The sequence below is a fragment of the Gavialis gangeticus genome, unplaced genomic scaffold, assembly GCF_001723915.1.
Source record: "Gavialis gangeticus isolate Ggan-Ray unplaced genomic scaffold, GavGan_comp1, whole genome shotgun sequence".
In the NCBI taxonomy this organism is placed as follows: Eukaryota; Metazoa; Chordata; order Crocodylia; family Gavialidae; genus Gavialis; species Gavialis gangeticus.
Window position 1 is genome coordinate 60,227,676 of NW_017729032.1, and position 12,495 is coordinate 60,240,170.

A 12,495-nucleotide genomic window follows, 5' to 3' on the forward strand; every position below is an offset into this window, starting at 1 on the left:
TAGTTACCCTCCCCACCTTCCTCTGAATAGCAAACTGGATCATTTTATGATCACTGTCCTCTAGCCTCCCTTGTACTAGCACATCCCCCACCAGGTCATCCCCAGAGGCTAACACCAGATCCAGTATGGCATTTTCCCTAGTGGGGATGTGTACCTCCTACACGACGTGTAGGTCCTGTATGCACGTCAGGAACCTTTGTGAGTGGCTAGACCTGGTCAACTGCTTCTCCTAGTTGACGTCAAGGTAATTCATATCACCCATGACCACAACATCCTTTGCACGCATGGCCTTCCCCAGCTGCCTGGAGAATTCCAGATCCAGCTCTTCCTCCTGATGTGGTAGCCTGTAGTAAACCCCTACCACCAGTTCCCTCTCCCCCCACCCTCCTTCAAGTTTGTCTCACAGGGTCTCAGTTGAGTCTTCCTCTGGTCCCATTTGGACGGTAGAACTGGTATACTGTTCCCTAACATAGAGCACAACCCCCCCACCCCACCTTTTTTCCCCTTCCTATCTCTTCTAAACAACCTAAAGCCCTCTATGTCTAATGCCCAGTCAAATGCGGATCGCTGCTGCTGCTGCCTCAAGGGTCGGGGGATACCGGGGGCATCGTGTGCTCCCTCCAGCATCCTCAGCCGACTGCTTTGGCCAGCTGATTAGCCTGGGTTCAAATTTCCTGGGCCAATCAGCAGGGCCAATCAGACAGTCAGTTGAGCCAGTCAATCAGCTGTGTCTGCCTGCAGCCCCGCCCCCTGTGGGAACCCCGCTTGTTGGCCGGAGCTTTGTCCCACCAGGGGATCCCTGGTAAGTCGACTCTCGGGCTTCCAAGCTCCTAGCGCTCTCCCACCCTGGTGCAAACTCCAGCGCGCCCCTAAAGAGCGCACCTGTTTGCACTCCCTGTTCGCGTGGCTCCCGCCCGGTGTGGCTAAATAGGGTCAGGCAGGGAAAGAGTCCCCTGCCCGATCGCCAGCACCTGGCCACACTCGCTCCCTTCCCCAGCTTACCTCGTTGCCGCAGCTGTCCCTTAGCTGCGGTTCGCTGCTGCTGCTGCTGTCGCCGCCTCAAGGGTCCAGGGATACCAGGGGCACCGTGTGCTCCCTCCGGCGTCCTCAGCCATGTGCAGACCCAGGGGCACATGCCCCCTCCATACCCTTCCAGGGTGTGCTTAGTAGTGGGAACAGCCAGCCCCTTCCCGTGCCCCCTGGACGAGCCACTTGCAGCTCTGTCCCACACCCTGTCTTGGCTGTGCAGCACCTGTCCCAGCCCTATCCCTGCTTCCTCCCTCAGTGCGGCGGCCTTGATCTGCCCCCCTTCCCCCATGCTTCTTCCCCCACAACAGACTTACCAGCTGGATGCTGCTCTCCAAGCTGCCTGGCTGCATATCTGCAGTCAGATAGACATCAGCCAATATGACTTGTTAAAAATTGGCCATCAGCATTGGCCCAAAATATCTCTGTTGGTGCACCCACAGCAAAGATAGATGGTGAAGTACTCTGATTGCACTAGTTGAAGAGCTGTGAAATAATCTCACCCATGCTATATGCTTAGTGGTTGGCTTAAATTTTTCCAAACTAAAGACGAATTTGTGCTGTTGAATAGAAGACCTCTTGGCCATTGCAATACCAGAACATTTTTCCTCAAGAGGACAGTATTTCAGAGATGTCTAACGTTAGACAGTTCATCCATTTTAGTGTATATTCAGACTTCTGTTTCGCAGTTGTTTTCAGATGTCCCCAAAATTTTTGAAGAATAAGTTTATCTCAGCACTCAATATGACAAGTTGTTAATAGATGCACAATTTTAGAGGATGTTTTTTAGCTGTGATAAGTAACGCTTGTATTTGTGCTTCAGAATAATGGCAGATACAAAGAGAGATGGTTGATTAGGTATGTTTGTTCCATCTCTCAACTCCTTTTGCTCTAATCATATCAAGTATTCAAGCCTGATTTTTTTTGTCTTGCACCCCCTCCACTTTGGACACAACTATCATCTGTATCCTCTAATCAAACTGATTTAAATACCTAATGTTTATTGAAACATAAAGTATGCTGTTTTCTACAGCTGTAGATCTTGGTTTGACCTAGGAAACTCTTACAGTCATTTGTTAGTTTCCACTTTTGAAGTTGCTTTGTCTTATGTGTATACTTAATGCATGACTGCCCCTCATGGCCAATGCAGTACCAGTGCATTAATAACTGTGCTGACATCTTTTGATTTATTCCTAAATCTCTCTTTGTAGCCACTCTAAGGTCTTGAATATGAATGACATGAATGAATGTTTACATTTTATGAAAGGTCCAAGAAGTCTCAAGCTCGGCTGGCTTACTTGCATATTGCTAGCACATTCATTTGACCATAATGCTTAACATGCCAACTTGAGTTCATTACAGGGTTATTTGAGAGAATCTGTCTTTGGATTTCTCCCCCTCCCCACACTGATTCACTTGGAATACTTTTACTTTTCCATAGCTGGCTATTTCAGGAATTTTTTTTCCTGATAGTCACCCAATTTTTCCCCTCTTAATTTCTCTTGTTACTGAAGCAGGGTCTACACTTTCTACAAGAAACATGGATGTATTGTCAATAATTGATTAGTATTAGGCAGAAAATAGGACAGCGTGGCATTTGATTGATTAGCATTAATTACAAACTTGCTGGGATGCATATTCTCATCTTATTCTATTTTGACATTCAGTGGAGCTATAGTTCTGATGGATTTGACCGTCCATTGGGTGAATGAGTTGCCCTAACAGCCAGGCAGGAACAAACCTGAGCCTGTGCTTACCTGTCTATCTCCTCGCATCTCCTGACCCCTTTCAAATGATCTGGTGGCACCCTGGTTGAGAATCGTTTTCCAAACAGATCTTTTATACTTTAACCATCCAGCTTCCAAAGTTTGAGTTGGGTTGTTGAAGGTATTATACTTGAGCTTTACAGTTTTGCAGCTGGCCCAGATGCCGGGATTAAATAGAGATGGCAAGTGTTGGGATCTATCCCTGTTGTGGATTACTTTAATACTGTATTTATCTGAATCCAAGACCACTCTGAATTTAAGAAGACCCTCCAATAATTCTATACATGAAAAAATTAAAAATTTATTGTAATTATCCATATCTAGAATTGCTGGAGAGTTGTTTTAAATTTGTGTCCCTCTCCCCCTCCATGCAGCAAGGAAATCAGCGGCAGGAGGCAGGCATTGGGGGGGTGGGGAAGAAGGAACATTCAGGGGAGTCAGGTGGCCTGAACCCTACCCCTTGTCCCCCATACGGGCCCTCTGCTTTGCCTGTCACCCCCTACTACTTGCTTCCCTCCCCAACATGTGACCTGTCCTGTCCCCATATGCCCCCACACTGCCACTTATCCTCCAGCTCCAGTCTGGGGTACAGGACAGCAGGCAGTGACCCCGACCCAAGGCCGGGACAATGCTGCCAGCATTGTGCTGCTACGGATTTGAGTTGGGGCCAGAGAAACTATGTGCTCTGTGCCCTGGGCTTGAGTGGGGCTGGAGCCCAGCCAGAGCCTGAGGATAAGTGGCAGGGAGGTGGGGACATGGCCAGAGGTGGTGGGTGAAGAGGGTGGTGGTTGAGACAGAGTTAGGGTGGATGGGCTGAAGCTCTGATCCTGACCCCAGGCCAGAGCTGGAGCTGCAGCTACCACTTACTCCCCTGCCATCCTGTGCTCAAATCCAACACAAAGGAGCTTTTCCCCTCATGTTAAGTGTAAGCATGGTATATTTAATTCCTTTTGTGTTCAAATGAGCTTGCCCAACTCCTCATTTGTTGCAGCAATTTATTTGCAATTAAAGGACAGAGTAAAATGATCTAAGCTAAGTGCATTGCACCTTGAAATGCTTTTGTGCCCAAGGTCAGGAATTTTAAATGCAGTTCTTATTATGCCTTCTAATGCACCAATATTAAAAACTAGGAAAGAACTGATTAGTGGTCATTTTAACATGGCTGACTTCTTTTAAAGAGTACTTCACTTAAATTGCTGTAATCTGAGTTCCCTAAAAATATTTTAAAAATCAAAAAATGGAATTAGTTTAGTAGTGTATATACTTACCTTGATTCCAATTATATTCTAGGCAGCAAAGGAACAGACCCAGGATTTGATAGTGAAGACGACAAAGCTTCAAGCTGAGAAGTATGTGCATCATCATATTTATTTTTTGCTTTACATAATAGTAGTTGAAACCATGACAGGATCAGACCTTTAAGTATTATTATTTCATACTTTTGCAAGCAAACTCATTTGAAACTCAGTATGAAGAAAGGCCCTTTGGATGATGAAATTTGTGAACACATGTTGCCATTTCTTGTCCTCAGAAGTCTGTTTTTTCTGGAGGTGGTGGAAAATAGCAGTTTGGAGTGGCACGGTGTGGTGAATATTAATGTTCTTTATCTGATGCAAGGCCAGAATGTGATACTCAGTTTTGTCTTATAACACACAGTGGTGTACAATAATCAGTTCAGTAGAGAAAAGCTCCTAAACACCTGTTGAAAATTCAGCTATTTATTGTGCTGATTTGTTTAGAAATACTGACTGCTTGGTACTATACCTGACATTGATCATTATATGTTTTTCTCGAGGCCATGGCCACCTTCAAATTCCATATTGACTTTTTTTGTTCCGTCATGGCTTTTTAATACTAATGACACAGGGATCCTGGTTTTCTCTGATTAAAAAAAAATCCCTCGTTTTCTTATTTCTTATTTTAATCACGGAAAAATGTGTATTTGGGGTTACTTTTTTTTAATCTGAAAACTGGGGATCTTTTACATAGGAGAAAAATCAGGATCTCTGCTAATGACTGATTATTGTTCTGTTAACAGTTGTGCCGATGAAACTAATATTCTTGCATAATTTTGATTCGGAACAGTATGATTTGGCTTTCTTGTTCCACTTTTGTGTAATGAGAACTTCCCTGTCTTGCTTAGAGATACTTGATTGTCTCATAGAGTGAAGAGAATGCACAAATCCAAGAAGAATTGTGTCCATTTAGCAAGATCTCAAGTTTTATAAATGTGAAGATAAATGTAATGTTAAAAAAAAAGTGTAACTAGCCATGTCTGAGATTTTGTGACTAGCATTTAATGTGGAGGAAAGGAAGACCAAGGAGGTAAAGCAGAGGCTTAGGGTCAGAAAGCCTAGATCAGGTTTTTAAAAGTGCCTTCAAGTTTCATAAGCTTCAGAGAAGATGCTGTTAACAGGCCAGGCTGTAGGATTTGTTCCCTTTCACTAAATGGGTGAGAGGGAGAAAATCTGTTCCTACTTAACTTCAGACAAGTATTTGTGTAGTCGTTTTTTTGTTTTTATTTTTTACTAGCCATATTGGATGCATGTATTATGTTTTTCCTGCAGACTTTACACACATTAGCACATGTTGGCACAAACTGCCAAATTGCACGCCTGTTTTGCCATATTAAAAATTAGCTGTGAAATGCAGTCCATATTTTATAAGCTTGAACATGAGCAAGTTCTCCTTAAAGTCCCCCATGCACCTGGTAGCAGTTAAAAGAAAGATTTATATTCTGTTCTTTTCACTTTCTTTACTTCTGGGAATGGAATAATGACCTATGCAATATCTGTGTTGTCTTCATGTATTTTTTAATAAGGACGTATATTTACAACTTTAGCCTTTATTGTCAGGTTAAGAAGAATGAAGCTATTTACTTTTTCTGCATGTTCTTCCTTTGAAAAATTAATGTAGATCTCTGGTGATTATTAACTTATCACAGGAACAAATTATTTATAATGGGAAGTATGACTAGAATAGAGTTCATCTTTTTCAAACAAGTCAGTGAGGTACCCTGAGATTTTGTGTGTGGAGTTGCAGTTTGTATTCTATTCACTGTTCCACATTTGACTTTAAATCTGTTTAATGTAAAGTAGTTGACTTTGCCAAAACCTTCTACTTAATATTACCTATTGAATAAGTTATTGAGCAAAATAGTTGGTGACTTTGAAAATTCATTACTTTCATAGGTATACGTGAAGTGATTATAACTGAGCTGTGGTTATATTTTTCACTTAATCTTAGAAATGCAGAGCCATAAGGGACCGTTTAGTCCAAGCCCTTGCACTGAGGCAGGATTCAGTGTAATGAGGCCAATCCCAACAAAATTTGTGTAATCTTTTCTTAAAAACTTCTGATGAAGAAGATTCCACGACCTCCCTTTGTATACCTTTGTAAAGCTTTACTACCTATCCTAAATTTTCTTTGCCACGAATTAAGCTGATTTCTTCCTCAAATGAACAAGGAACACTTGATCTCCATTTTCTTGACAGGAATCATTTAAGTGTTGGAAGACTGCTGTCATGTCTCTTTCCTGACTTTTCTTTTTAAAACTAGACAAACTCAACTCCTCCAGTATTTTCCATAGATCATATTTTCAAAACCTCACATAGTTTGTTTTATTCTTCTCTGGACTCTGTACATCTTCAAGTGCAGTTCCTAAAACTAGACATATTAATGTTGCTGCAGCTTGACCAGTATAGAGTGGAGAGGGTCCTCCCATGCCTTACATTTTATTTGCCTCTTCATACATCCTAGAATGAGATTTGCATTTCTGGGAGCAACACCACATTATGTTGATTCATATTTAGTTTGTATTCCCTGATACTTTCCAGTTTTTTCAGCTATACTGCTGCCTAAGCAAGCTATTCCTTTTTCTTTTTCTAAATGCACTTTATTTCTTCACCTGTATTGAATTTCATTTTATTAATTTTTGGATTCTTTCTACAATTCACCCAGATCATTTGGAATACTAATCTTGTCCTTCATAATACTGATCCTGTCCTTCATAGTACTTCAACCCTCTTCCAGCTTGATACCATTGGGTAATCTAGTGTACTCTACTCCATCATACAAACTGTTTATGAAAATCAAACATGACAAGCCCAGGTTGTAATGGGGCCCCTAACCCATGTTACTTGGTGGAGAGGCACCAGAATAAAGGGGCTGAGGAGAGAGGCAGGCTCTAAACTGCAAAGTTCCAGGTTGCTATTGAGGGAATAAGAGCCCTTGTTGTTTGGTAGAGAGAGAATCAGCAATGCTAAACAGCTGCAGGAAAGTGCAGAGGACAGCTCACAGGGAGACAGTCTGCAGAACAGTAACCCCACAGTAAGGACCAACCTTTTTATCAGGAGTGCCACAAATTAGCCACACACCCTCCCAGAGTGCCACTCCAATTCCCTTCTCTTGCCCAGTTGCCTCCTCTGCTTTTTGCTTCCTGCTGCTGTTTTCTGCTGCCTGTCCTTTTCCCACTCTGCTGCATTCCACATATAGAGGCTGCCTGTGCCACTTAGGGCATGAGTGCCACAGGTTAGCCACCCCTGGCTTAATGCATAGCCCCTATGCCCAGTCAGAGAAGGAACTTAGGTGACGGGAAGAAGAAAGTCAGAGGCATATATAAACCTAGCCCCTAGTCTAAAGAATCACTTTGGCCTGGATTCTGCAGGGTAAGGAGCTCTGTGAAGCATCTCGCAGTCATAAGCTGTTTCTGTCTGTTATGGAGTCTGTGAGGCATGTGTGTTGAAAAAAGTGCCAAATGGGAGAGGCTGGCATCATTTCTGAAAGGGGTACCAACAGGGGCTGAATTGGATCATGGGCAAAGGAGATGAGGTGGTAGATAGCCTTGAAGGCAAGACCTAAATGTTTAATCCCAAAGTGTTGAAGAGGAAGAGGTAGTTAAGTCATGTTAGTCTGAAGTCAGTCAGAAGGTAGGGTAGATGGGCACCTTTATAGACCAAATAAGGTTTGGTGTGTGTGTGTAGCACAAGCCATCTGAAACCCAAGTTCATTTCATCAGACGCTGTAAAAGGAGGTGCTGAAAGCAGAGGTATAAGGAGAGAGAAATTAGAATACAAAAGACAAGGGGAGGGAAGGGGGGCAGTTCCAGGAGAGAAAAACAAATGAGCAGCAAACCAGTAGGAATGCAGGGGGTCACAAAAGCTAATCCAGGTAATGAGCTAAGAATTCATAGTCCCTGTTTAAATCATACTTAACACAGTTCAGTTTGTGGATGATTTCTTATTCTGCAGTTTCTCATTCAAAAAAGAACAGAAGTCAGTGACATGAGTATGAAGGGGATCAAACTTCCAAGGGCACTAAATCTACCTTCTATTAATGCACACATAAAATGTATGTTCAGTTTCTGTGGGCTGTTTCACTTGTGCAGAAAAGTAATTGAAATACACAAAGCTGTTGGGTCAGAGATGATATCTTTTATTAGACCAACTAAATAGTAGCAAAAAAATTCCATTTTTTGCAAGCTTTCGGGCATGTGTACCCTTTATTGTAAATACCCTTCCAGCCTCTAAACTTCCCTGTCCAAAATGGAGTTTATTTTCTACCTAGGAGGACTTTTACAATCTTTGAATTCTCCTCAGCCTGATGAAAGGTGTGTGTGCCCAAAAGCTTGAAAAGAAAGGAATTTTTTGCTACTATTTAGTTGGTCTAAGAAAAGACTCTGACCCAAGAGCTTTATGTATTTCTTTTTCTCAGACCTACTTAGCTACAGAATTGATGCACGTCGATAAAATGCATCTGGGCTAAACTGCTGTGTCTAAACTATGCATGTGTATAAATGCTCATGTATGTGCAAATGATTTTGCTCAACATTTGTACAGTGAAGTTGTGCCCATATCAATGGAGGCCTTGTTTTGATCATTTGTCTCCACAAGTTGTTGAGTGTGTTAGTCATGTAAGCACTTCTGTAACTGAAAATTCAACAGGTATATCTATTTTTTGGTATCTCAAGGGATGATGTTCTTAATACTGGGCAGTTCGATATGTGCTTGTTATAAAGCTTTTTTTCATCCCTTAAAACCAAAATATACTTGTACAATGAGGTATGTACCAACTTATGTAAAAACATTCATTATTAGTGAAACATTTTCCCTTCAATCCATATGTAGTTGGTATTATTAATATTAATAAGAATTACGCACATACGTCAGGAGAAAAATGAATTCATTAAGTAAGTCACATTTTTCTGTTTAAATGAAATTCTGATGCAATAGTAGAGATTGCTTGAGAATCAAAAACAAGCAAATACAATTAACTGGAATTGATTTTGCACAGTGGGGATCAAACTCAATGAAGGCATTCTGTGTGTTGGCAAAGAGAATGAAGGTCATGAGGCAGTTGGGCAAGAAGCTAGAGAGAAGGGAAAAGACCCAGCTGGAGAAAAGGGAAAAGATCCCATAACTTGGATTCAGCTGCAGAGTCAGCATCCTCTCAGACTGAGGATATCCTTCCATGGAGAGGGTTCCCAGTGTCCAAATAGAAGGTTTTAGTAATCATGGGTTCAGTCACTGGGAACATGGATAGTCTTGTTTGTGATATTTAGGAAGAATTGTGTGCTGAGGTGCCTGCTGGACAAAAAGGGAATGGTTGTCACGAGAAAGACAGACTGGCTTGCTAGGAGTGCTTTGGAGGAGTCGGTGGTTGTAGACCAGATTGACACCAACGATACAGGAATGTGTAGGAGAGAGTCTCTGGAAGCTAAAGTTTACAGGATTCTTCCGCAGTTCTTCAGTCAGCTTTTATTGTTACCACTCTGAATAATTTGGTGCCCCCTGTAATTTGTCCACCTCCATACTCACCTGTCCACAATCCAGATAATATACGTATATGTTAAACAGCACAGGCCCCCATACAGGGGCCTCACTGTTCATCTCCCTACATTATAAGAGCTAGCCACTTAAACCTGTTCTCGACTACCTGTCCTTTAGCTAGATCCTGGTCTGCAAGTAGACCTGGCCTCTAATGGTCAAAACTTTTTGAGAACTTAGTTGCACTATATCAAGAAGAATCTCCTTGATCCACATGGCTGTGATACTCTCAAAGAGCTCTAGCAGATTATTCAGGCATGACCTTCTTTTACAAAAGCTGTGATGATCCTTCCCCAGAAAGTCCTGTTCATTCGTGTGACAGAAAGTGCTATTTTTAACTAAAGCTTCTATTGAGTCACCCCAGAACAGAAATCTGGCTCAGCTGCTCTGGTTTTAAGAAAATGTAAACATGCAGATAATTTTATTCTGTTTGCTGAATTAAAGAGAAACATGTTCTGAATTTTCTACCAGAAAGTGGTGTTAGATCATAAAGTACAAGATGCCAGTGTAATGTATTATAGATTTCATAGACTTCATAGATTTCATAGACATTAGGGCTGGAAGGGACCTCAGAAGATCATCAAGTCCAGCCCGCTGCCCAAGGGGCAGGAAGTCAGTAGGGGTCATAGGATCCCAGCAAGATAGACATGTCTCTTGAAGGCGTTCAAAGTAGGTGCTTGAACAACTTCCGGCACCAGTCTAGTCCAAACCTTGGGGGCTTGGACAGTGAAGAAGTTCTTCCTTATGTCCAGCCTGAAACTGTCACAGAGGGGTTTGTGACCGTTCAATCTTGTCATCCCTTGGGGCGCTCTGGTGAACAATCGTTCCCCCAGATCCTGGTGAGCACCCCAATAAACTTACAGGAGGCCACCAAATCATCCCTGAGCCTGCGGTTTTCCAGGCTGAGAAGTCCCATAGCTCTCAGCCTCTCATTGTAAGGTCTGTTTTCCTGACCTCTGATCATGTGCATGGCTCTCCTCTGGACTCTCTCAAGCTTCTCCACGTCCTTTTTGAATTGTGGAGCCCAAAACTGGACGCAGTTCTCCAGCTGCGGCGTCACCAGGGCCGAGTACAACAGGAGAATGATGTCCTGGGATCTGCTTGAGAAGCATCTATGGATGCAAGCCAGCGTTTTGCTTGCTTTACTGGCTGCAGCATCACATTGAAGGCTCATGTTCATCTTGTGGTCAGTCATGACCCCCAAGTTCTTTTTGTCTGAAGTGCTAGCCAGTGTAGCACTGCTGAGCCTATAAGCATGCTGCAGGTTTTTCCTCCCAAGGTGGAGAACCTTGCATTTTTCGGTGTTAAATGCTATCTGGTTCTCATCTGTATCTAGAATACTTATTAATATTACCTTTTTTTTTCCTTCAAACTTTGACTTTATTTTGTATCAAATACAGAAATGCTCATTTTAGACAGATGAAATGAAAAGTTTATAACCTTACTCTGAGACAAAACAGTTAAAAGGATGTTGTTATAATTTATTGTTGGCCAAATTATTGAGCTAATAGCAATTTATAGATAGTTTTGAGAGTTATGAGACCAAAATACACACTGAAAATGTGTAGCAAGATTTTTAATTGGATTAGCACTGGTTCTGAATAAAGTTTTTATTTTCATAACCCTCTTAAGAACATTTTCAATGTATGACAGGTGGAAATTTGGTATGGCATGAGCATACACACTTCATGCTTGATCAGCTCTTGTTAAAAGCAAGTTGTGCTAATAGGTGGTATAATTAGTATTGAGTTCCAAGCTGACTAGCAATTAGGAGGCAAAACAGAAGGTTCACTGAAAAAAATCAATTGTCTAAAGCCACAGAGCAGAGAATGCTTTAAAGCTCAGTTTGCACAAATACAAACTAAAGTTTGTCTGAAGCATTGAAATAATGCTGAAGATGTTTCTTCTGTTTGTGACGTCACTAAATGTTGAACCACTGACATACCGATTTCTCTGCTTTTGTTTCTTTAGAAGAAAACCAAAGGCCTTAACATTTTCTTTAGGCGTGGCTGTTTGCAAGGTTTTCCAGGAACCACACCGTCTCAGGAGTGCTTGGGGTCTCCCAAAGGGGGCAAGAAAACTAGAGCATAAGATGAGCTTTTGAGTACATCACTATTGTTGCTTGTGCTTTCATCTTGGCAGATTTTTCTTCTTGGGTTTTTTGAGGTTGCTGCATGGTCTGGCTATCTTGGTGACCCTGTATTGGGACCCAGCAGAGTTGTAGGATTCTTATGCTGTAATGCAGGGGTGTCAAACTGGTGTCAGGCCCTGGGCCAGATCTGGACTGCAGGGACCCCTCCACATCAGATCTGTGGCACTGTGGCAGGTCTGAATTGGATGGGCAGTGGTGCAGGTTGGGCATGAACGGGGCAAGCGAGGGCTGTATTGCTTGCCCACCTGCTGCCAATGGCCATATCCATAGGAGTCAAAGGACCCTGAATTCTGCAGCAGGCCCCTAACTTCCAATCGCCCACTGGACCACAGGGAAGCCAAATCAAGCCTGCAGGCCATATGGTTGATGCCTCGGCTCTAATGTCTTTGCTGCTTGGCCATGTTGATTGTTACTCTGGCTCTTAAGTACAACTGCCTCACGTGTCTAAGGTTTTCAGCATAGCCATAACACTTTATTGATGATAACTTATCATTTGAATAGTGCTTGGAAGAATTCACAAAGCCCCTGCAGAAAGAGCTGCCCTCTTGATTACAATGAAATATGCCTGAAACAGAAAGTAGCCCCTTTACTTCAGAGACTTCTGACTCTGTAGGTTTGGCCATAGAAGCAAGAACAACAGAAAGCTGTTAAATGCTGACCTCCTCTGAAAATTTAGCCCGTGACTGCTGGAAATCCTTTTGCCAGTTTTCATAGTTTCTAGGGTCGG

At 42.4% G+C, this 12,495-nt stretch overlaps 1 protein-coding gene across 1 annotated transcript in view; it reads left to right on the forward strand.

Moving 5' to 3' along the window:
* Positions 1-12,495, forward strand: part of COG6 (component of oligomeric golgi complex 6) — a gene marked incomplete at its 5' end in the record, with an annotated part of 105,574 nt that overhangs the window by 15,842 nt on the left and 77,237 nt on the right. Inside the window, one exon of the mRNA XM_019523803.1 lies at positions 4,083-4,141. Within this exon, the coding sequence (XP_019379348.1) occupies positions 4,083-4,141 (59 nt within the window). The remainder of the gene's footprint in view (positions 1-4,082; positions 4,142-12,495) is intronic.